Genomic DNA, 26,396 nt, shown 5'->3' with positions numbered 1-26,396 from the left:
AAATCAAACTTCATTCTTAAACTAAATTACTACAATTTGAGTAGAGTATTTGTACATCAATTATCAATTTTGGTTCATTCAGAGATGATTCCGGTAAGGCAATTCAATACCCAACTTTTGAAACACCTCTTGATTTGTGAACTTGGATACTCAAAAAAAGGAATTTAATATCATACAAATAGCCTTCGAATCAAATACCTGTCGCGATTGACTAGTCTATTAGTTACTGATGTAACTTTTTTGATAACTAATAGACAAGTCAATCGGGACAGGTATTTGACTAGAGAACTGTTTGTTCATATGAAATGAAATAGCTTCATTGGCAGATTTCAAAACAAAATTAAACGCGGTATCACACGCAACTTTATTTTCATTTTGAATTTTTTCAGGGGTAGCTATTACTCCTAGGGGGTTGAAGAGGCAGTTGAATGATTTCATTGAGAAGTTGTATTTTTATATATAAAAATTTACTTGTTTCAGGATTTTTCATTTGCATTTATGATTACGTAGAAAATTAAATTATTCATTAGTTCAGCACCTCACAGTAGTGAGTGACTTTCATGATGCTTGAGTACGGAAAAGTGGAAAACAACCCTAGCAGGGTTCAATGAAAGATATATAATCCGTTGCTACAGTAAATATGAATAATTTTGTGAGAATTGCGTAGCTCTCTGGCTTACAGAGACAGGCTTGTCTGACTATCAGTGGTGCCATAAGTACCACACCGTCAGCGGCCATGGAGATCCTTCTGGAACTACCTCCTCTCAAAAATTTTCTGGAGAGAGAGCCTAGATGGGCTGCACTGAGAGCATTCTGGAAATGACCTCTTATTTTATAACTCCAACTGTCAACTACGAACTACCTTATAAAGTACTATTCCCGAGTAGAGAGGACTGGATCCTCCGGGAGAAGGAAATATTAAGAGTAGATAGTTGTTGGTTCGCAGATGGATCAAGAACACCTTCCGGTACTGGTGCAGGTCAAGCGGCATTGGAAGTTCTTAGCTCCTATCGAGCAACGTCTAAATTGGTAGCACATTGCCAAAAACGACTCTACTCGATAAGAAGACTCAACAGATTGTCTCTGGTATACTGGTATACTGGCCTGGAAGGCAATGAAGCTGCTGACTCTCTTGCAAAGGAGGATGCTGCAAGTAGCTTCATCAGACCAAAACCTGTCATTGGCATCAATTTAGGCTTTGCCAAACAAACATTGAACAACTGGATGGCAAGAAGATTTATGGACTTCCGGCAGAATCTTCCAGGATTGGCTCACTCCAAGGCATTTATTCACCCTTCGAAGCTTGATATCAAACAGCTGTTGAACTACAATAGGGATGAGCTACGATGTCTAACAGGCTTTCTTACAGGTCACTATCATTTGAATCATCACATGCAGAGACTCGGACTGCCGAAAGACAGTGTTTCATCATTTTCCAGCCTCTGGAAAATGATGAAACAGCAAAGCATATACTTTGAGCCTGCCCCGCTGGAGATCGAATCAGGTTTTGAGAGTTCGGCAGAGCCGTACTCTTTCTTACCATCTGACCTGAAAGACCACTCACCATACAAACTAATCAGCTTCGTTAAGAGCTGGGTTTATTTGGTCGAGTGTGAATAGGTGTGAGCCACAATAAACCCTTGCGGGATGTGGTGAGGGTTGAATAGACCCACTCACTTTAGACCTAACCTAACCTAACCATATTGAGAATATATTGAAAGACTATGATTTTTTCATTGACACATTTTATTAAAGTGTTTCGAAAGTTTTGTCGGTTGTTATGAGTCTTCTTCAAATTGTGATATCTAAGTGAATATTTATTCAACTTAATCGAAATAGGCGCCATTTAAATCAGTGGAATTTTTCCAACATAGCACAAGTCGATTGATTCCGTCAGCATAAAAACTGTTTGCTTAGGATTTGATGAAGTCGACGAAGGCCGTTTTTGCTTGGTCCTGATTGGTGAAGGTTCTACCGGTGAGAAAGTTATAGAAGTCTTTGAAAAGATGGTAGTCGGTTGGCGAAAAGTGTGAGGAGTATGGTGGGTGAAGCAGAAGTTCGACGTTTAATTTTCAGACGGTGACTTGTGAAATGTGTAGACGGGCGTTGTTGTGAAGCAGGTACGGACCTCTTCTGTTGACCAGTGCCGGCTGCTGCTATTGATGCAACGTTTGGTCCGGTTGCAGCCGCTGCCACCATACAAAAATCATGATAATTTTTGGTTAGTGTTTGCTATTGAGAAGTACCTGGGTGGCTCATCAGTGTCCAACTACTGTCCTGATCGCAGAGGATCCACTTTTCATCACACCTGTCGATTCGAATAAAAAAATGATCGTTCTGGTTGTGCAAAAGCAAATAATTATAGACCTCGGAACGTGAATCGTTGAAACCACATGTGAGCTGACGTCCAGTTCATCCGCCATCCCACTCCACCAGGGTCCTCAAATCCCCCGTCAGGATTACTGTAGATCGATCATTTCAAGGCTCCTCTTTGAAGCTAAAATCTCCAGAATGAAATTTCGCTCATTAACACTATCATTGTCAAATGTCTGGTTAATTTTTGGGGCTGTTTTGGCAGCGTTTTGGGCCAATTTGAATTCGTAAAGAAAAAATGGCCAAAACTTGATCAATGACATCATAAAGAGTAATAAACTGAACAGAGGCAAAAAATTAAAATTTGGAAAGAAGTGAATAGCATCAATGTACAGAGTACAAAATTCTCTATCGATCAGTATACAAGACGCCACAGAAGAATGAATATTGATTTAGATATGAAACTACAAAAACACCTGACATAAACACGGACAAAACTTTTGAAACATATAGTTTACGTCGTCTGACACTTCAAGTTACTCGAATTCATTACCCACAAACATCTATTTCACTTTCAGCTGGAAAACTTCAACACTGAAAAAAATATATTGTTGACACTATAATTAAGGAACTACCTGTTATAAGTGCTCTTTTAAGAACAGTTGACATGTGTAGGAAATTATAAATTGTTTCACTATAAAACTCAGCTCAAATATTGAGCTATCGGATCAGTAAGTTTTCGAATTGTTTCTGGTAAATTTTACGCTGGAGTAATAAGTTTTGAGACTGTGAAATAGACCCATGATCGATTTGATACTTCACTTGATTAGCAATCGAAGTTAATATTGCTTTCAGTGAGTAATACGTTCAATGTGTGAGACTTCAAAAATCTTTAAATTTTTAGCGAAAACATACTTTTTGGTAGACCTTTATGTTGCATTAACTGTATTTTTTTAGGCAAGTTTGGGTTACCTACGGCATATAGTTTGTTTCATTTGAAATTATAAAGTGGAGAGATTGTTTGTTTCTTTGTTCAAATCCATTCATGAAAGCAAGTGGCTCTAGTTTCACTAGAGCAGGGGTCTCCAAACTACGGCCCGCGACAGCCAATGATTTACTGTCATCAATCTGGCCCGCGACAGCCAATGATCACCTAATTGTTGTTACTATTGCTGTGATAAGTTGAAGAAGAAAACACAGAATGATAGTTACTCGGTTTTACTTGCAAGGTAAAACTTAACCACAGAAATGATGACAAAGGAAAGTTAACTTAAGGATCTAAGTTCAAGCATATTAATAACTAACAAATAATTGAAATGAATCATAGTAAAACAAAAACACTAATGAGATTTATGTAATTGTGATTTTCCACCGAGAATACTTTGTAGTTGTGGATCAATTTTACTTGTACCAATTATCAAAAGAGATTTAAGATGCTCATCGGTTAATTGAGGTCTGTGAACATTCTTTGTGTACTTCATCTTGGAAAACGTTTTCTTACACAAGTAAGTGGTACCAAAAACAGAAAACAACCCACGAGCAAATTTATGCAAATTATCAAATTGTTCCAGTGGAAGACTTATAAAATTCCAACAAAGATGAATTTTGATATTTGTTCTTAAGAATATCACTGCACCGTAAATCAATAATTTCCATTTGGACTTCCGGAGCCAGGGTTTCAATGTCAGAATCAAAAGGATTTTGAAAAACCTTAATTTAATTCGCAATAACATCAAAATCTGAAAAACGAGTATCAAAATTTATCTTCAAAGCACTCAAAGTTTCGATTGCAAAATTGACGGGAAATTAAGTTGCTGTAGTGTGGCTGAATATTTCACATGTTTCAAAATGTGTGAAACATTTTTTACGTAATTGCGATTGAAATAGTATTATTTTCTGCCTGAAGGATTTGATATTGGTGTGTAAATCAGGGAGAAGCTGATTTTCTCTTTGCAATCTCAAATTCAGTTCGTTCATATGATTTGTCAAATCGACATAGAAGGCTAACTTCCACATCCATTCACTATTTTCTAAATCGGCAAAAAGGGCGCTGCTTCTCATTTAAAAAAATTTCGATCACTGCTCGAAGTTCAAAAAAGCGCTAGAGGACTTTTCCGCAACTAAGCCAGCGTTCGGCAGTATGATATGGTAAATCATTTTCTCCAATCTGTTGAATAAACTCGCGGAATTGTCGGTGATTCAGCCCAGTGGATCTGATGAAGTTAACAACTGATATGACTGGTTTTAGAACTTCAGACATATCCAAACGTTTTCCGCACAAGGACTGTTGATGAATGATACAATGTAAGACTAATGGTTTTGAAACACCATCATTTTCTACATCCTTTGACACAAGTGCAACCACTCCTTTATTTTTACCATACATATTTTTGCCTCCATCAGTTGTTATAGATTTCAGATTTCTCCATTGAAGATTCTTTTTATTAATGGCATTTTCAACTCCCTTAAAAATATCTGCCCAGTTGTCGTGCCGTGAATACTATCAATAACAAGAAGTTCTTCATACACTTCATAGCTTTTATCTACTCCGCGAATAAAAATCAACACCTGAGCAGTATCTGACACATCCGTTGACTCATCCAATGCTAGAGAAAACCACTTATGATGTCCATTTTGGTCAGACAGTTGAGATGATATATTTTCTGCGATGTCTTGCACCCTCCGAGCCACGGTGTTTGCTGAGAAATTGACACTTTTAATTAAATAAATTTACCTTTTCGAGGCATATTTCTTCGGCTACTGCAATCAAGCATTCTTTTATCATTTCTCCATCGGTGAATGGTTTGCCACGTTCTCCGATTTCAAGAGCCACACGAAAGCTGGCGCGAATTGCAGACTCTTGTTCAGTATTCGCTTTGATAAACAAAGATTGCTGCGATTTGAGTCCGCGTTTCAAAGCTTCAAATTTTTCCTTCCGCAAACTTCCTGTATACTTGGAGTAACTTTGAAGATGTTTCGATTCATAGTGTCGTTTAATGTTATAGTCTTTGAGAACAGCTATGGTTTCATTACAAATTAAACATAGCGCCTTATTACTGGACTCAATCACAAAATACTGAAAGTTCCATTTTTCTTGGAACGTTCTGCATTCACTGTCGATTTTTCGCTTCTTTTCCATTATAACAAATCACACATAAAACAATAAGTCAAATCAAAATACGCAGACTAATTCGCAGTTGCGGCGCTAGCCTTTTTATATGCAATTATTACTGCCATCTCGAGGTGATCGGAATACACTAGCTAGAACCAGAACTTTCTCGAACCAACGCAGTAATTCCAAATATTTAATTACGCCACCTAGCGGGTAGCTGAAAAAGATAGTACATAGTACCACTACTCGCCACTAGATGTCGTTAAGTGTCACAATACACAATAATGATTAAAATGCAAAAAAAGCGTAAGTTTGCTTAGGTCACGCACTTTACGACTATCCTAGTCTAGAAATATAGTTAAGGGCAGAAATTGGCCCTTGGAACAAACTGAAAAAATCATTATGGCCCGAAGGCTTCAAAGTTTGGAAATCCCTGCACTAGAGGATTGTTCTAATTTGAAATAAAGATTTGACAGTTCTCACCTGTTTTTATATTTTCTCTGTCATTTGGCACTGTAGAGCTACTCTCAATGTTCGTTGTGTTCTGACCAAAACACGGGTTATCCCTAATGGAAACCACCTGATGCATTTGTTTTGAGGAAGGCATTTGGTGAGCTGGAGTTGAGGGCGTAAAAGGTGGTGGAATAACTCCTTGAGAATGTGTGCTGTGGCTAGGACTAGGGCTATTTTGAAGAACCTAAGAAATATTATCGATGAGTTCCATGTATCAAATAAGTCCTGTAGTTTCGAAACCATATAAGTCACAAAATTGATAATATTGATACGAATTTTTTGTATAATAAATATTTCAACTCGAAATCTGTAAGTTTTCTGCAACATCCCTATAGCTCACAAGGATATATGAAAAAATATTTGGTTTTATTTTATAATTTTTTGTGTCCGGAAAAATTTGTTGAAAATAACGTATCTGGTTTTGAAACTAGACGTCTTAAATATCAATGTGAATTAATACAAATGTTAATTGAAGACGAAATAAAAGAAAATCAGTATGTGAGCTTCAAAATTGATATGAAAACATATAAACGTGTACTGAATAATTTCACTGATGAGAATGGAAGAATTAAAAGTTCAACAGTAGAAAATCTTGTCAGCAATTCCTACTATGTATAGAATTTGAATCTGAAAGGCCTAAATATTTGAAATTTGTGAGACAGTCTTTTTTTGTTAGAATAGGTGAAGGACAATCAAATACCAATCCCAATGCTTCAAAATCATTTAGAATTTTTTATTCATGTTTTTGCAACCTATGTATGTATCTACAGAAAATGACTTCTATTCAGTTGACCATAGTAGGTACCTCGTTGATTTTGATATTGGAAAATTGATGTTTTCAAAATTATTTATATGATAGAATACACCTCGTTCATATAGATAATCAAAAAACTTTTCTTTCTCTTATTGTTATTGTATTGTATTGTATAATTGTGGTCAAGTTGATGTGATATATTCTGATTTTGCTAAAGCATTTCATCGACTTGATCACATGATCCTTCGACAAAAACTCCACCAATTTGATTTCCATGATTCAGCAGTACTTTTCATCAAATTCTACTTACTTCAACACGAACAGTTTGTATCTTATAACGGATATGATTCTTTCTATTACAATCCTTCATCTGGAGTACCTCAAGGGTTGATTCTCGGACCACTTCTATTTTCATTATTTATTAATGACCTCAGCAATTATGTCGATCGTAATAGGTTATTTTTTGCAGATGATTTAAAAATATATTTACCTGTCGAAACTATCGAAGACTGTAATACACTGCAACGACTGTTAGAAAATATACAGACTTGGTGTGAAGTTAATAAACTATATCTCAATGCATCCAAATGTGGAGTAGTATCTTATAGTAGGGAAATGTCAGTCATCGAGTACAATTATCGAGTAGATACCATTTCACTGTTACGAAGTAACTCAATTAAAGATCTTGGTGTATATTTTGATGAACATTTTTTTCCAACCTCATTGGATAAAAAGTAAGTGAAGTATTGAGCATTCATGGCTTTATAGTTCGCAATTGTAGATCTTTTACAAACATATCTACTCTATTTCCTCTTCATGTACCTAGCCTACGTAAGGTCAAAATTAAAATATGGTTCTGTTCTATGATCTCCATTCTACAATTGCTATAATACATTAACCATAACATTCACTATTGAAAGTCTTGAATTACGCAGAAAACTTGCTGGAATTTTTTCTTCTTTTCTTTTTCTGTATAAATTACTGTACAACAAGGTGGATGCTATGGAGGTGTTATCTTTTATAAATTTCTGTGTGCCTCATTTTAGAACTAGAAGTACAAAAACTTTATCATCTTTAGCATTTGCAATGATTTCAATTTAACTTCAAATTTGTGTGATATCAATTTTGATTCCCTGGAAGACATTGTTGACATTGCATCTCAGTATTTCATAGAGAATTTTTAATTTTCTTGTATAGTATTTTTTATTTTATTTTATTATATTATAATTGTGTTATTCATTTTTTCAAATTATAACTTTGTAATTATAAGGTCCTATATTACTTTTTAACATACTCAGTTAACCCTCCAGATGAAGGCTATTATTTTTTTTTTCACCGTAGTGTGCGCTGGTCTGGCCCTATCCCTCGAAGCCCCGATACATTCGGGAGGGCACGCCAGCATTATCAACCAATGACCACTCCCCACACCGTGGGGTAAGTGATCATTGGGTCCAAGAATCATGTGCCCTAAGCAAGCGCAGTGAGCCAAGAATGACAGCCTTCTGCATCTGTGCGGCTAAGATTTCTGCCTTAGTGCGGCAAGCCGGTATGATTTTAAGATTCGAGAGTAGAGAGGACATCATTCTACCAAGGACTCCAATAATCAGAACAACCATCTTGACAGAGTGATCTGGATAGTCTGCGGAGTTCGAAGAAAAAACCACGGTATTTTATCCGTTTTTCCTCCTCTTTTCTGACGTTATTTGTCTCGCCAGAAGCTGAAAACTCCACGACAAATATCGTTTTGCTCTGGTGGTCAAGAATGACTACATCAGGCTCATTAGCTTGTATAAGCCTGAGGGTGAAGAACGAAAAATTCCAATAAATTCGGCACTTCTCGTTCCCCTCAACGGATTCAATAACCCCCGTAGCGTAAGGCAACGCCGGTGTCTCGTCAATACCGTAAGAGTGCCGTAGATAGTAATATAGCACTCTTAGGGCCGCGTTATATCGATGGATATAGGCCGAAACCGCATATGCTGCACATGCTGATAGCAAGTGCATTAGGGTCTCGGGTGCCTCGCGGCAAGCCCTGCACCTTGTGTCAGGAACCTCTATACCCATCACGCGACTGCGGTAGACTGAGGTGTTGAAGACACCATCGTGGCAAGCCATGATGAACCACTCAGTTTCCGACTTTAGCCCACTTGACCTGAGAAAAGCGAACGTCAGGCGCTTTGATAAGCTAAGTTCTCCAATGTTATAAAAGAAGACCTCATGCATTGGCTTATCCTTGTGTTTCTGCAGAAGTAAGGCGATCTCTGCGGCTTTTATCTAAGCTTTTTGCTGAACGGGTTCTAACTCGGTGACAGAGTTGTGGTCACCTCGTTCAGTGTCGAAAACTATCCCAATCATCGGCATCGGCATCTGCTCGGGCAGCTGCCCTAAGGATAAATTCTCCAATTCCTGCTCTCTCATGGTCACGGATCATGCCGAGAAGGAGACCCGAACTCCTAACGACTTTACAAGCTGTTTCCAGTACCATTCTGTCATGTAGATACTCCAAACTCAAAAGTCCACGGCCTCCCTGTTGTTGGGGCAAGAACAACCGTGGAACGGACGATTTGGGATGCAAACTCTTATAGAGAAGCATCATTTTTCGGGTCTTTACGTCGAGTTGATACAACTAAAGTTCAAGATCACCTATATAAAACAAATGGGTGACCTTGTGACTCCGGTTTCCGGGCGTGTCACAGTTATACCCTCGAGTATTTCTGAGCGCAACGGATAATGGCAATAGTGAGATGCAGAAGAGAAAGGGACTGGGGAAATCACCCTGAAATACAACCCTTCTGAAAGTGACCCACCCTGTTTGGACTCTTGCTTGACCAGATGTTATGGTGAAGCGAGTTCGCCAAAGTGGTATCAGTTGTTCAATGCATCTCACTATTTTGTCGGGTACCGCAAGGCATCTGAGCAAATGCAAGATGATCTCATGCGAAATTGTATCAAATGCCTTACGGTAATCGATCCTGGCCATAAAGAGGTTACGCTTATATTGTATCGAGTCCTGCGTTACACATCTATCGATGAGCAGGTTCTCTTTACATCCAGCGACTCCTCTCTTCGACCCTCTCTGCTCATATATCCGTTCGAACACTCGGTCAACTGCGGTGAGTATTCGTGTGTATAATATGCTTGTAAACAACTTATAACACGAATTCAAGCATGTTATCGGTCTGTAATTTTTAGGAATCGGCAAATCTCCGCTTTTGGGGATAAGAACGGTCCGCCCCTCAACAAACCAATCCGGAATCGGCTGCTCTCCGTCTAGCCATGAGTTGAAAACTCTGGCCAGATGGCGGTGGGTACTTGGTAGTTTTTTCCATCAATAAGTGTTCAGCCCATCTGGGCCTGGAGCAGCGAAGTTCTTGGAACCAACAAGGGCCCTATTATTAATGTAAATATTATTAAGCGCTCCCTATCTTTGAATCAAAATGAAACAAAGTGTGTGTTAGATATCATCGAAATTTCGTATTCGTTTGAAAAACCCATTGATGACATTATGTGAAGAATACAACATCGTTCAAATCTCCGCGACAGCTTCTCTGGGCGGAGCACATCTGAAACGTTCAATTTTTCATGACTCTGGCGCATAAATCAGGCTAAATTCGACCGATGGCATAAGTTATGTTGGCTTTGTGGACTGCTGTGATTTGTGGCTTATTCGCATATCCCTGCGACTTGAGTGAACCCCACAAAAAAGTCTAACAGGATCAAATCGCACGATCTTAGTGACCAGTTCACATCACCTTCACGTGAGATGGCCATGCCCTCAAATCGTTCGTGCAGAATATCCAATGAGACTTGAGCTGTGTGACACGTAGCGCCGTCCTGTGGAAACCACGTGTCTTTGGTATCCAGATCATCCAATTCAGGTCAAAAGAAGTTGGCAATCATAAAGCTATAGTGCTCGCCATTGAAAGTGATGGCCTGGCCAACGTCGTTTCGAAGAAAGATGGACCGATGACGCCATCAGCCCAAAATCCACTCAAAACAGTGACTTTTTCGGGATGCATTGGACGCTCTTGAATCTCATGTCAATTGGTATCGTCCCAAATTCGACAATTTGTTCACATACCAATTTATTGAAATATATGAATATTATTTAGAAATGGGCCTCATCGTTGAAGATGATTTTTCGATGAAAATTAGGGTCAGTTGTCAACTGCTCCAGAGTCCATTCAGCGAACACATGTCGTGTTGTAGTTTGCGGAAGGCAGAGTTCTCGTGAGCGACGCGAAATCGACTGCCTCGGATTCTCCTGCACACTCTCACAGACAGAGGCGATGTTTTCGGCAGATTTTGCGTTTCGTCGACATACGGGTATTTGTCGATCGTTTACTGAGTCAGTGGACTCAAATTCATCCAATACATTGCGAATAGTCCTCTCGGTAGAAATATTATGTCGTCCTTGAGATGGGCCAAGCGCGCGGTACGTTGCCCGAACAGAAAATCCATTTTGATGTTGTTGAATGCTATATCCATTAATGGCAAAACATACTGAATAAATGGCAATCAGGGGAAAGTGATCTATTACGACACTGTCCCTATGATGGCCCTCTCATCATATTTTGATAAGAGCAAAGGGGTGTTGCCTTCATTTAGTATTCACAGCAGTCCGCGTGGCAACAGCAGTACGCCTGTGAAATTCCGTACGGAAACGTCGCGTCGTTTCGGTGCTGCATTAAGGTGCGTATTCACCAAAAAGCGAGAACGAGCGAACAAGAGCGAACAAGAGTGAACGATTATTCTGCATCAATAATCGTCTGGTGAGTACGGGCTAGCGGGCGAGCGAACGTATGCTTGTTCGCGTTCAGAAAAGATCGAGAAGAAGGCGGTACTACGAACTTGAAGATATTCGCTCTGGTGCGGACAAGACATCAATATATATCGAGCAAACACGAGCGAACACGAGCAAACATACACGAATGCTCGCTCGTACTCGCTTTTTTGGTGAATACGCACCTTTATAGCAAAACAATTAATCCGGTGAGTACTGATGTAAGGATGGCTAACTTTGAAGTGAGTATTTCTTGACAACCATGAGAGATTACAGATTTGCTACCTTGGAACGTCCTGATATGCAATGCATACGTTAAGACAAACAATTTGTTTAGGTTTGCCTGTAAAGAAATATCGATTTCTGTAATAAAAATGTCGATTTGCCTATGATGGCTTCCCATGGCTGTTCCTTTCATGGCTTGGGGGCCATCAAAGGATCGTCACGTGCACCAAATATTACATTTGTGTGTAGAAATATAACTATTTTTTACAGAAAACAAGTCAAAGGCAAAAGTGGAGGAAAATGATATGGCGTGACGAACAAAGCCATAGGATACACACTGGCAGCAAAAGCCTTTGGACTATTCAGCACTTCATTGCGTAGGAGGCAAAGTGAACCCAAAAACGAAGAAATTCATGAGCCCAAAAATAATCAAAATGAGACAAACATCATCACCAAAAACATTACCAGAGAACAAATAGAAGAATTGTCTTCTATTCCAAAGGCGCCGAAAGCGTGGAAAAACAGGTATTCTTAACTCCACTCCTAATGTTGAGGAACTGGAAAATAAGAAGGCGGAAGCTTTGGAGAAAATCCGCAGAAAAACCGCTAACGCAGCCAAGAGAAAGATCAATAAACAACTGAAAAATTATAGCAACAACGAAGGTATTGATGAAGTCTCTGATGACAACACAGATGCAGCATGTTTATATTACAAATAATTGTATTCCTATTCACGTCGACATGATTTTTGGATAAAATGCCAAAAATGCAAAAGTTGGTGCCACACCAAATGTGTCGGGGTCGGGGTAGAGATGTTTACTTGCGATCTTTGCAAATAGCGACACACAACTTTATAGTTCAGAAGACATATTCCTTCAGCAATGGGAAACCTGTTTTAATTCATAACGAATATTACTCATTTCCTAAATTTTGCTTTTTTAATCATTAAAAAAAATCCGTCATAGGAACTAGCGCCTATGATAGCCACCAATAAGTTTTTTTTAATGTGGTTTCATGGTAAAGAAGAAGTGTTTGAAAATTTCAATGCTCTCTTACAAGGTTCCCTACACTAGCTTCCATTTGAGCCAATTTGTTTTCTTAAAACACAATAATTATCAAAATTACAACCAATTACAGTTATGGGGGCCATCAAAGGGCACTTTTCCCTAATTTGACAGATGCAGCTTCAACGAGACGGTTGTTATCAATTGTCAAAGTTTGGATGTCCCTGTTGGAAGACCCTGTACTTTGTAGATAGCAATAGTCACTTATTATTAGCAGCTGATGTTTCTGACACAATGAAACTAAATTAAATCAATTGATATGCCTGAGAACATTTTATTAAATTCAAGTTTTTACCTGGTGATATTCCCTGTTCGAATTAGAAGAGACGGAGCGAGATACATGCAAATGTCCAACGGATTGCTGTGAAGTTTGGAGCTGGTTCTCTGTTGTGACTTCTTCTAGGCTTCCCATATTTGAATATGGCGGGGGGATCATGGAGTTGGCCTAAAAGTGATTGAGAATTCTCCAATAAGACTGCTGCTGCTAAATGAATGCAAATGAAGGAAATTACCTCGTTAACAGCATTACACAAAAAGCTGGAACTCAAAGAATCTACTGTGCTAGTGGCTGATATCGAACCTGTAAATAATACATTACATTATTTCTATATCGAAATATCTCTAGAGCAAGTGATTTTCAGTCGTTTATGACTTCAGTATAAGTGAAATATTGTGTTCACCAACCTTATAATTGTTTTTCATGATTCCATACTTTCATTCATGTATTTCACTAGCCATCATACCTAGGAAATTAAATTCTTTGTACTCACCAACGGGCCTGCTGATGAAATTTCTAATATATTGAACCATCACGTAACCAGTAGAGCCACTGTTACTTTTTATCACGGGTTCTGCGTTGTAGCTGATCACCAAAGGATAGAGATCTGGTTTTGCAGTCACCTTGAAAACAAGATGAAACTCATTTCAGTTTAATATATCGGTGAATATTTCAATGTTTCAGGGTTCATTGTAAGTTGAAGAATCACTATATTGATGCTGCTTTAGACTTTTTCACATTTTACATGTGTCCCCTGTCTTGGTATAACTAGTCGGAAATTATTGAGGTTATATACAGGTTCCTGAAGACAGTACGAGAAATATTGTAAGTTGCATGAATTATCCTTACTATACTACGCTAATCAAAAAATAAGGTGAGTTTTCTCTCTGCGATTCAATCGTCGCAAAAAGCCGTGCTTTTGTTTTATGACGAAAAAATACGAACGAGCAATGACGAGGAAGCAGGTGCATTATCGTGATGAAGATAATACTCCTTATTGACCTTACGACCAGTGAGCAAAACTTCGACATTTGATAAAACTTAGCGTGCTTTTTTGGTCTTGATTCTCCTGGACTCTTCCATTTCGACGATTGGACTTTGGTTTGGATGTCATAACCATATACCCATAATTAACAGTATATATATATATATATATATATATATATATATATATATATATATATATATATATATATATATATATATATATATATATTGATTTTCATGGAATTATTTTCCAGCAGCTTGACTGCATTAACCTTTCTAGAGTACCCTGCGGGCTATGGAAACACTATTTTTTGCAGTCCAAGCTTTCGGAAATTTATTTTTTTTCCTTTATATCAATATCCGTTGTGTACTATTCGATAGTCGACGTTTCGCCATCATCTCAGATGGCATTATCAAGACGACTTACTGCTTCGCTTCGAGAGGTGTAACTGATGTTAGGTTCTTCTTGTGGTGTATTCATATGGTTTTGCTTGCGTAAGTTGTATGGATGTGTTACCTGTTTTTCCACCTGAGGGTTGTTGATGGCTTTTGGCAGTTCTCCTACCTGTTTTTGTACCTGAGGGTTGTTAATGACTTCTGGCGGTTCTCCTACCTGCGATGGTTCATTATCAATTTGTGGTTGTCTTTGGGGGTTGTTTTTAATTATTGTTTAATGAGTCATCCCTTTTGTTGATGAGGCCTTGCCTTTCGATTTCGATAGCTTCCCTGATTTGTCGAATTCTTGGGTTTTGCACCTGTGCTATCTGTTTTGTGGACTCAAAATTAATCTTGTGACCTGTTTGTAGATGGTGTTGAAAGAGGGCAGAGGAGGTTTGTTTTGTTCTTATCGAGTTTTTGTGCTCCTGGGTTCTGGCAGATATACGTCTGTTGGTCTGACCAATATATTGTTGACCACAGTCCTCGCATGTGATGCTATATACTCCTTGGTTTTCTAGGGAAATTCTCTCTTTCGGTCTGGGCAGCCAACTGGATATCGTTTTGTGCGGTTTGTAGGTTGTGCGGATATTTTTACGTCTTAGTATTCTCCCGATTTTGTCGGTCACACTTTTGACATAAGGTAGTGTCACAGATTGTCTGTCGTGTGGAGAGTTTTCTGTCGATCTAGTGGATGTTTTCTTGGTTCTTCTTTGTCTGTCGATGGCCTTTTGAATGATATTTGGTACGTAGCCATTTTGTCGCAGAGCCTTTGTTGTCTCCCTCAATTCTGTTGCCCTGTTTGTTGGTTCTGTTAGGCGGAAACTGCGGGATATTAACGTGTTGGCTACGGATTGTAGCTGGGTAGGGTGGTGGCCAAACCAAGAAAAAACTGATCCAAAGGTACGATGAGCACAAAAAGGCATACATAAACCCAATAGTATATAAATCAAACCTCGCAACACACGCCATACAAAACAAACATAATTTCCCCCCACCAGAGAACATAAAACTCATAAAACAAGTCAATAAGGGAAACCGCATGGATATTTGGGAAAACTTAAACATCCATAAATTCAACAGTCATAAATCACTTATCGAGGAACAAGTACAAATCAAAACATAACAAGACCTAACATTCAATATATTAAACAAATCAAGACACACTCCTAGAAACAATAAACCTAGAGAAGATCCAACACAAAGAATAGTATCTGATGTAATCCAAATACAGGCAAGTTTACCTAAAGTACCTGAAGTACCTGTATTAAGGCGTTCGGACCGTATAAAAGGACACACAACATGATGACACGTTCAGATAGAGTAGGGTCTAGAGCAGAGGTCTCCAAACTACGGCCCGCGGGCCATATCCGGCCCGCCAGTGTCGTCAATCCGGCCCGCGACAGCCAATGATTACCTAATTGTTGTTACTATTGCTGTGATAAGTTGAAGAAGTATCTAAGTTCAAGCATATTAATAACTAACAAGTAATTAAAATGAATCACAGTAAAACAAAAACACCAATGAGATTTATGTAATTGTGATTTTCCACCGACAATACTTTGTGGTTGTGGATCAATTTTACTTGTACCAATTATCAAAAGAGATTTAAGATGCTCATCGGTTAATTGAGATCTGTAAACATTCTTTGTGTACTTCATCTTGGAAAACGTTTTCTCACACACGTAAGTAGTACCAAAAATAGAAAACAACCCACCAGCAAATTTATGCAAATTATCAAATTGTTCCAGTGGAAGACTCTTATAAAATTCCAACAAAGATTGATTTTGATATTTGTTTTTAAGCATATCACTGCACCGTAAATCAATAATTTCTATTTGGACTTCCGGAGCCAGGGTTTCAATGTTAGAATCAAACGGATTTTGAAAAAGCTTAATTCCATTCGCAATGACATCAAAATCTGAAAAACGAGTATCAAAATTTATCTTCAAAACACTCAAAGTTTCGATTGCAAAATTGACGGGAAATTCAGTGTCTGTAGTGTGGCTGAATATTTCACTGAATATTTCAAAATGTGTGAAACATTTTTTACGTAATTGCGATTGGAATAGTATTATTTTCTGCCTGAAGGATTTGATATTGGTGTATAAATCAGGGATAAGCTGATTTTCTCCTTGCAATCTCAAATTCAGTTCGTTCATGTAATTTGTCAAATCGACATAGAAGGCTAACTTCCACATCCATTCAATGTTTTCTAAATCGGCAAAAGGACGCTGCTTCTCATTTAAAAAAATTTCGATCTCTGTTCGAAGTTCAAAAAAGCGCTTAAGGACTTTTCCGCAGCTAAGCCAGCGTACGGCAGTATGATATGGTGAATCATTTTCTCCAATCTGTTGAATAAACTCGCGGAATTGTCGGTGATTCAGCCCAGTGGATCTGATGAAGTTAACAACTGATATGACTGGTTTTAGAACTTCAGACATATCCAAACATTTTCCGCACAAGGACTGTTGATGAATGATACAATGTAAGACTAATGGTTTTGAACCACCATCATTTTCTAAAGCCTTTGACACAAGTGCAACCACTCCTTTATTTTTACCATACATATTTTTGCCTCCATCAGTTGTTATAGATTTCAAATTTCTCCATCGAAGGTTCTTTTTATTAATGGCATTTTCAACTCCCTTAAAAATATCTGCCTCAGTTGTCGTGCCGTGAATACTATCAATATCAAGAAGTTCTTCATACACTTCATAGCTTTTATCTACTCCGCGAATAAAAATCAACACCTTAGCAGTATCTGACACATCCGTTGACTCATCCAATGCTAGAAAAAACCACTCATGATGTCCATTTTTGTCAGACAGTTTCGCTTCCATCGCCTTTCCTACGCAGACTAACTCGCAATTGCGCCGCTAGCCTTTTTATATGCAATTATTACTGCCATCTCGAAGTGATCGAAATACACTAGCTAGAACCAGAACTTTCTCGAACCAACGCGGTTATTCCAAATATTTAATTACGCCTAATGCCAATCAGCGAGTAGCTGAAAAAGATAGTACATAGTACCACTACTCGCCACTAGATATCGTTAAGTGTCACAATACACAATAATAATTGAAATGCAAAAAAAGCGTGAGTTTGCTTAGGTCACGCACTTTGCGACTATCCTAGTCTAGAAATATAGTTAAGGGCAGAAGTTGGCCCTTGGAACAAACTGAAAAAATCATTATGGTCCGAAGGCTTCAAAGTTTGGAGAACCCTGGTCTAGAGGATGACAGCACGACCAGCTGTCGAAAGCGCTCGCAGATAATTAAACAGAAGTTTATACATATATATATAAAAAAATTGTCAATCCTAATTTAACCAGCTTCTCTATTAACTTGCCTAGAGTGGGAATGCGACATATAGGACGAAGGATCACTGAGATCACCACCTTTGTGCAATGGGATAAGTAATGATTTTTTTTTTTGGCAGGATGGAAATGTTCCGGTGTTAAAGGATGAGTTTATTCTCGCGGCCTTTTCATTTTTAAAAGATTGGATTATTTCTTTAACCTCATTTGCATCAGTAGGGTGTAAAATAAAGTTATCAGCGATTCATATGTTATCTGAATGAGTCAGCGAATTAAATGGAGTTGGTATGTTTTTTGTTAATTTTTTTGCTATAAAGCAATAGTATTTGTTCAGTTTGTTTGCATTTATTGGTATATCAATTTGCTCTTTTCTTTGTTTTCCTCTAAAATCATTAATCGTGGACCACATCTCTTTTGATTTATTGCTTGCTTGCAAAATTGTGCTTTGGTAATAGATATTTTACGAGCATTAAATTACTTTTCTATAAGTAGTTCTATATTTTTTTTAACATAGATATGAAAATATATACTATCCGTGAATTTTTTCATGCAATTGAGTGGACTCATATTTCTCGTGGAAACCTGTATGCCCTTCGTAATCAAGTGTTTTTTTTTTTTTAGTTTGATTCTTTGATAAGGAAAAGATTCATCAAAAAAAAAACTTTATTTGCACTTCCACTCAGCATGAAGACATCCGTGGTAGAATCTATCATAATACCTAGAGTTGAACAGTCGTCCATATTTGAATTTTCCAGTTTTCATAGCTGAATCAATCAATATTGATAGTCCTTTACGCCAGGAAAAGAAGTTTATCTGGCTTAAAACCTCCCGAAATCTTCAAAAGCACACAGAACTTCTCCGAAGAGATGAAATACCTTGGTACTATCCTCGACAGGAAGCTAACATGGAACTCTCATCTACAGAGTAGAGCAAAAAGAGCATATGTGGCTTATGAGTAATGTCGAAGGACAGTGGGACTCGCATGGGGTCTTTCACCCCGTGTGGTCATCTGGATGACTGCAATAATAAGACCTATGTTAACATACGTAGCCATTGCATGGGGACCGAAAGTTCTACAAGCAACGGTCATCCAAAAATTATATCAAATACAGCGACTGGCTAGTTTGAACATCACAGGAGCCATGAGAACAACACCAACCGCGGCAAAGGAATTATTTACGGGTCTGACCCGTTTGGACGTGTACGTTAAGGAGGTTGCGTTAATGGCCTTGGTACGATTGCGCACGGCTGGTATAAACCTCGAAGTAGGAATGGGTCAATTGGAGCTGCGCTTACTGCGCAACCTCTGCTGCAGGCAACCAGTGATGCAATTGAACCCAGGTTTGTGTTTAATAAACCCTACAAAATACAAATCAAGCAGAACACAGAGTCAGATGCTATAAATGCAATACGCATATATACAGACGGCTCAAAATCCAAAGAAGGCTCAGGATGTGGAGTGTACTCCAGATCACCAAGCCTAAGGATTAAGTGGGGAATGGGAAGAAATACCAGCGTGGTCCAAACAGAACTGACTGGTATCTCAATCGCCACAAAAGAAATAACCAGGAAAGGAATCTCTGGCAAAAACATAACAATCTGCACTGACAGCCGACAAGCCCTATTAGCCTTGAACAGACAACATATAACCTCGGGGCTAGTACTAGAGTGTCACCAAGATTTAGCCAAAGCTTCGGTAGATAATAACATCATCCTGAGGTGAGTTGAAGGGCACGACAAGAGTAAAGGTAATCTTATTGCCGACTGTTTAGCCAATGAAGCGGCTGGACTAATAATTTTAGGACCCAGTGGCACCCACGGCCTGATGACTTCGACAATTGCGGAACTAGCGAAGTGTTACACCCATGCTCAATCCTTGAAGAGATGGGATGGATGCAATCTTGTCAAGATCACCTTGGGCGACCCTGGGAAGCTGGTGCCAAAGAAATATCTGGCGATGGCCAGAAAAATCTACGCTTAACAGTAGGATTTCTGACTGGCCACTGTCAACTAAGGAAACACCTCCATAATATGGGGCTAGTGGACACACCTCTATGCAGGATGTGTGAACAGAAAGATGAGACTGTCAGGCATGTCCTATGCGATTGCCCGGAGTTATCGTCAATAAGAGAGTGTGTGTTCGGCGAGTCATGGCCTACACCTCCCAGTGACATGTCCACCTTCCTGGAAAAGACAGGATGGACGATGACCTAGAAGGACAACTCCTCGGGAGAATGTACAATGGGTAACATGTGACCTAAGTGCTGTGAGCTCACACTCACCCTCCCTACTCTACAGATACCAATATGTGGACTCATATTTCTCGTGGAAACCTGTATAACCTTCGTAATCCAGTGTTTTTCTTTCAGTTTGATTCTCTAATAAGGATAAGATTCATCAAAAATATTTTTTATTTGGGAATATAGAACAGAAAGGGGGTCATTTCGCACTTCCAATCAGCTTGAAGACATCCGAGGTAGAATATATCATAATTCCGAGAATTGAAGAGTCGTCCATATTTGAATTTCCCAGTTCCATAGCTGAGTCAATCAATATTGTGAACCGTCTCGTGGTCGGAGAAACCAGGTGAATCTACCGAACACCGGATTTTTTCATTATCTAAATTGCTACATACATAGTCAATGATCGAATTACTGTAGAGGGTTATGTGGGTAGGTGACTCTATATGCATGCTTAGATCAAAGCATACAATGGGGTTGATAATGGAGGGTGTTATATTTGAGTCGTTATCATCAAAATGTATGTTGGTGTCTCCAGTCGAAATAATGGTATATTTACATGGTAACTCAATCAGTAATGACTCTAATTTAGACAAAAAAGAGTTTACATCTGACGATGGTGATCGATATATACATATTATGTTTATTTTCAATTTCTTTGAATATATAATAGGAAACTCAAATAATTTTTCTTCACATAGATAATTTAATTTTTCTAAATTTTCACAGCCCAGTATGTCATTCACCCAATCATTCACAAGAATTAAAGTACCACCATTTGAGTGAATGGATCTGCTATATTTTGATATGACAGAGTAGTTGGGTACAAAAATTGATTCGTCTTGTTTTAACCATCGCTCATTTATCAATATGAAGTTTGGAAAATTTAATTTTTTAAAATAAATAAACAATTCATCAGATTTATTCCTTATTGACTGAATGTTCAGTAAAATTAATAAAAGAAGATTGTTATTTGTTTGTCCCTTCAGGTTATGATATGAAGTAGAAGTTGAATTGTGACAAGTATTAAACTTATTTGAGCTTTCAGATACAATGTTAGCCGCTGTTTCAGTTATGAATCTATTGTTGAAAGTGACAGTTTGGGGTATGAAAAATGTATTTCTGGAGAAAAAATTTGTTGACTTTAACCTGGGATTCTATCACCTTCCTCTAATCTCTTCAGTTCTGCCTCACTTAATTCAGATCGAAGATCATTTGACTTTCGTGAATAACCGGGTTTGATAGTATCGGGACCAATTTTCGTTGAGTGTTGCTTTATGAAGTTTACAATAGATTTGTTTAAGAATAGTCTTTCTTTTCTGTTAATATTCGTCACCAGTTATGACACTTTTGAGCAAATCTGGATCACCATTGATATCATTCAACAATTCCTGACCGATGCTCATACGACGGAAAGATTCAGCAATTTTTGAACAAACTTTGCTGCCACATGCTTCGTGTTCAAAATATTCGAAAAAATTGCTTGGCATGAGTCAACCGATATGCTGACATCTTCAGCAACTTCTCTAATAGTGATTCGATGATTCTCTATAACAATGGAATGGTTCGAGTCAAGCCGTGAAAAGCGATACTATTTCGAAATATATTAACATTGACTATGGAGTGCCACAAGGATCAGTTTTAGTGCCCACTCTTTTTCTTGTGTATATAAATGATTTACTGAGTGCACACACTTCTGGAAAAATTACTTTATTTGCAGTCGACACCACCATTTTATGGCATGGTAAAACTGATGACGATTTGAATAATAAGATATTCAGAGGCATGAAAGTAATCAAATCTTGGTGCGACTTGAATCTAGCAGACTGGAGTTACTGGAGTATGTAACTCCAGTCTGCTAGATTCAGTACCTAAACTGCAGAAGAGAGCCATCAGATATGTGGTCAAACTAGGACCACGCAATTCTTGTAAGCAGTTATTTGCAGAGAAAAATATATTGACAGTTGTGGCTCTCTTCGTTATGGAAACGGGTGTGTCTTATACAAAAAATTTGAAAATATTTATTCAAATACAATACTCGCCAAAAATCTAAAAATAACTAAAAATTACCTTCTCCTTCCTCTTCCTTGGTAAAGAACTCAATTTTCTATAACGGCGTGAAAATGTATAACCACTTTCCGTCTCCTTCTAGAGAGAGCCACAATAGTGAAAGCTTTAGAAAATACACAAAAAATCTTCTCGTGAGCAGACCCTATTATAGTTTACAAGAATTTTACAATGACAACTTTCAATGAAAAATGTGAACTGTCTATTCTTTAATGATTTTATTGTATAGGATACTCGCTTAAAGCGATAACTTATGAGTTGAATAATTAACAAAATTTTCTAATAACATTTTTTATCGATATTGCATTCATTATTTTTTACATTTACTATATTAAATCGCGAGAGCAATTCATCCATCCTAACGTCACTTCCGTTCACGGTCATACTGTGTGACGGCGATGCGTACATTTGTTTTTTATTCAGACGGCGAAAATAAATTTTCGTGCATTCGTGTCGAGTCTCATAAGTATAATATGATTTTCCGTAGATATAATATATTATTTCATATTATGAGACATCTGTGGTTCATGATATCACTATCCGTTTTTATGAATAAATATTGATTCAAAGTTATTTTAGGGGATTATGTTTTGGAGCTCGTTGTCTCAACTTGACAGGGGCTGGTAGTCACATGTGACAACCAACACCATATATGATTGCTGCATTTTTTTTGGCATTTAGAGCTTCTGCTACATACATTTTTGTTTGTTTTACAGAAAATCATAGAAATGTCATGGCAATGATACTGCGTGCTGCTGCAAGAGAAGTGATTTTGGGATCAATTTTTATCGCAGTCTGATACGGTTTTGTAAAAAATACACTGTCGAAGAGATAAGCAACACAGTGTTATCAATACCATCAACAAAAATTGATTATTAACGATATTAGCAAATCTTCATCGACAAATAGAAGAAAGAATTAGAAAAATCCATACTATATGGCTATATGGCTATATGGCTATATACCTATATGGCTCCAAGTATTTATTTCAGTTCGTCTTCCAAAAATATTGAAAAAACAGCATTAAATTTGCCCAGATTACACTTGCCATAATCATGAAATCGAATATTCACTGAATTTCAAACCGACTTAATATAATTTCGCTAGGATGGGTATTTTTAAATCTGAAGCAATGAACTTTAAACGTTCAAGCCATTCTCGGATATACCAGACAGTAGATTGAATGGACTGACGCCTATCAGAAAACAACTACTCCCCTGGCTAATACCACGAAGGGCGTTGGATTATATCCGACAGGCGTCAGTGGAATTCAGAGGAATCGGGCAAATTTCGGATATGCAGTTGGTTAGTACCTCGTCCACTAGATGGAGTGACATTTTCTTGTTCGCTCCAACTTAGGAAGAGGAATGAAATACTCTGAAAAAATACCGATTTTCAATTATGGAATATCATTGACTTTTTCTCTTTTTAGATATAATGAATTACATATATTATTCCACTCTCAATGAAAATATTCATAATTATGTTATAACCCTCAAATACAACCATCCCCGGCTCGGGCTCAAAAGTCACACTTTCTTTTCCCATAAGAATTGTTTTATTTCATCTATGGATGATGTTGTGGGAAAAAAGAGTATTTCTTTTCAAAAGAGTATAGAAACACTATCTATTGATATAAAAACATCATTGAAAATTTATGAAGAAGGGCATTAAAAATGCAAAAGACATAAAATTTACGTCCAACCCCGGTCTCCCCTAGTTATCTACCTAATAGGAGTTAAAAATATAGATAATTATTTTTTGTCACAACTGATACCTTGAAAATGGTTAAATTTAACTCCCATCTGAGATTTTGCTCAAAGACGCCAATATTTGTCATGTGCTGTGAATTACATATTTCAAAATACTGATCAAGTAATGAGGGGTTACGAAGTTTTTTTCCTAATTTAAAGTTTTTCAATAAATATGTGATGTTTCTAAACTAGTTTTTTTTTCAGTTGTAGAAGATATTTTGAATTCAAAAGGTTGACATGAATTTATAAGTTTTTTTATCTACAAACCATCATATTTCCCAAGAATTAACTATTTTCATTAGTTACCTCTGTATAAGGTGGCGGGGCCTGGTAGAAACTATTACATCTACTATATTGTGGCGGTGCATAGCAAGAGTTAGAGTCAGGTTCTGAAGCTCGCTCATCGCGACCTGCATCTTTGCAGCACAAACCGCCTTGGTTATGTTTTCTCCAAAGAGAGCAGGCGCATAGGATACCCGCCACTGTAGCTGTCACAGCAAGCCAAAAATACCTGAAAATGAATTGTATTCAGATCAATCTGGATAAAATCATGTTATATTTTTGAATAAGCAAGATAATTTCCAACATTTGTTAATTGATGTCTTTGAAGCCTCTTAAAAAACTGGTGGCATATAATGATACCAGCTGACCAGCGAACTTAGAAACGCCTTAGAATAAATAAATGTTTTGTCAACTGATTATACTAACTGATTTATATTGTATTTGTGAAGCACGAAGTCCAGCCATACTAACACGACTAGTGTAGTATGACTGGACTTCCTAGTGTTTACATAACTGGATCTACATGATCTACATGACTAGTGTAGTAAACCTGTCAACACTGATCACCATGACGCTCCTCTCGTGCGATTTTTTCTCACCTGCAGCTATTCTCAATAGTCCGTTCCAATAATAGTTATTTTAATTCTTCACGGATGTATAAAGTGATCATTGGTTGAAGATGCTGGTACGTCCTCCGAAGGGATCGGAGCTTCAAGTACAGGTAATGACCAGCAATCCTCTATCAGGTTATTGAAAATAATAATAAGTTTGCATGAGACAACATAGAGGCCGTGGACTTCGTAGTGTCTACATGACTGGATCTACATGATCTACATGACTAGTGTAGTAAACCTGTCAACACTGATCACCATGACGCTCCTCTCGTGCAATTTTTTCTCACCTGCAGCTATTCTGAATATTCCTTTCCAATAATAGTTATTTCACTACTTCACGGATGTATAAAGTGATCATTGGTTGAAGATGCTGGTACGCCCTCCGAAGGTGCCTGAGCTGCAAGTACAGGTAATGACCAGCAATCCTTTATCAGATTAATGAAAAAATAATATGAGCTATTTTCAATATTCCATTCCAATAATAGTTATTTTGCTACTTCACGGATGTGTAGAGTGATCATTGGTTGAAGATGCTGGTACGCCCTTTAAAGGGGTCGGAGCTCCAAGTACAGGTAATGACCAGCAATCCTTTATCAGATTAGTGAAAATAATAATATGAGTTTGCATGAGACAACATAGAGGCCACTGACTTTGTGATGTCTACGTGACTGAATCTTCATGACGTGTGTAGTAAACCTGTCAATACTGATCACCACGGCGCTCCTCTCGTGCGATTTTGTCTCACCTGTAGCTATTAACAATATTCCGTTCCATTAATAGTTATGCCACTACTTCACGGATGTATAGAGTTATCATTGATAAAAGATGCTGGTACGCCCCCCGAAGGGGTTGGAGGCTCCAAGTGCAGGTAATGACCAGCAATCCTTTATCAGATTAGTGAAAATAATAATATGAGTTTGCATGAGACAACATAGAGGCCATGGACTTCGTAGAGTCTACATGACTGGACGGAGTCTTGTAAAGTCATGAGAATTCGGATACCTATGTAAAATTAGAGCATTTATTGATGACCTCGGTTCATCAAAGCTCTTGGACTTTTTTTTTCTCAAGCCTATGGTGCTGAAGTCGGAAACCGAGGAGTTTATCAAGGCCTAATAGGGTGGTGTTTTCAACACCTTAGCTTGTCGTAGTCGCAAGCTCAAATGCAGGTGCAGGGTCTTCCACGAGGTGCTAGAGGCCCTCATGCACTTGCTATCGGCACACATTCTTTGATAAGCCAAGGTCTTCAATGTCTCTAAAGCAGACCTCTATTCTTCTGTTACCGCAGCAGTGAACAAATCTCTGTAGCTGTCATGTTGGTTTTTTGCTGAACAAGTTCAAAATTGGTGACATAGTTGTGTTCACCTCGTTTAGTGTAAAAAATTGCAGTTCTTTAATCTTTCGGAGAGCTGCCTTGAAAAAAATGCTCCAATTTCTGCTCTCCCATGATTGTTGTGGAAAAGGAGATCCGAACTCCTGATGACCTGAAACACTTCAAAATAAAAAATTATTTCTTCCCTGTTGTCGGAAGGAAGTATAACCGTAGAACGTACGATTTGGGATGAAAACTACTATTCAGCATCATTTTTTGGGTATTTACGTCCAGTTCATACAGCTCCTCCAAAGTTCACTTCATTACTGCAAAGAAATATAGTAA

General features: G+C 38.0%; 1 protein-coding gene across 3 annotated transcripts in view; it reads right to left on the bottom strand.

Annotated features, from left to right (window-relative positions):
- The window catches only part of LOC111507123 (uncharacterized), an 85,715-nt gene that overhangs the window by 10,340 nt on the left and 48,979 nt on the right, over positions 1–26,396 (bottom strand). For all 3 annotated transcript variants that reach the window (XM_074175141.1, XM_074175140.1, XM_074175142.1), the window contains exons 4-8: positions 24,150–24,354; positions 13,535–13,664; positions 13,277–13,344; positions 13,060–13,209; positions 5,909–6,122 (exon numbers count right to left, since the gene is read on the bottom strand). In XM_074175141.1, coding sequence (XP_074031242.1) covers positions 5,909–6,122; positions 13,060–13,209; positions 13,277–13,344; positions 13,535–13,664; positions 24,150–24,354 — 767 coding nt within the window. The remainder of the gene's footprint in view (positions 1–5,908; positions 6,123–13,059; positions 13,210–13,276; positions 13,345–13,534; positions 13,665–24,149; positions 24,355–26,396) is intronic.

The sequence above is a fragment of the Leptinotarsa decemlineata genome, unplaced genomic scaffold (genome assembly GCF_025532065.1).
Source record: "Leptinotarsa decemlineata unplaced genomic scaffold, Ldec_3_MD MMD2_tig00000882_RagTag_RagTag, whole genome shotgun sequence".
In the NCBI taxonomy this organism is placed as follows: Eukaryota; Metazoa; Arthropoda; class Insecta; order Coleoptera; family Chrysomelidae; genus Leptinotarsa; species Leptinotarsa decemlineata.
The sequence above is the reverse complement of the archived record's forward strand: the minus strand, read 5'-3'. Positions and strand labels throughout refer to the sequence as shown.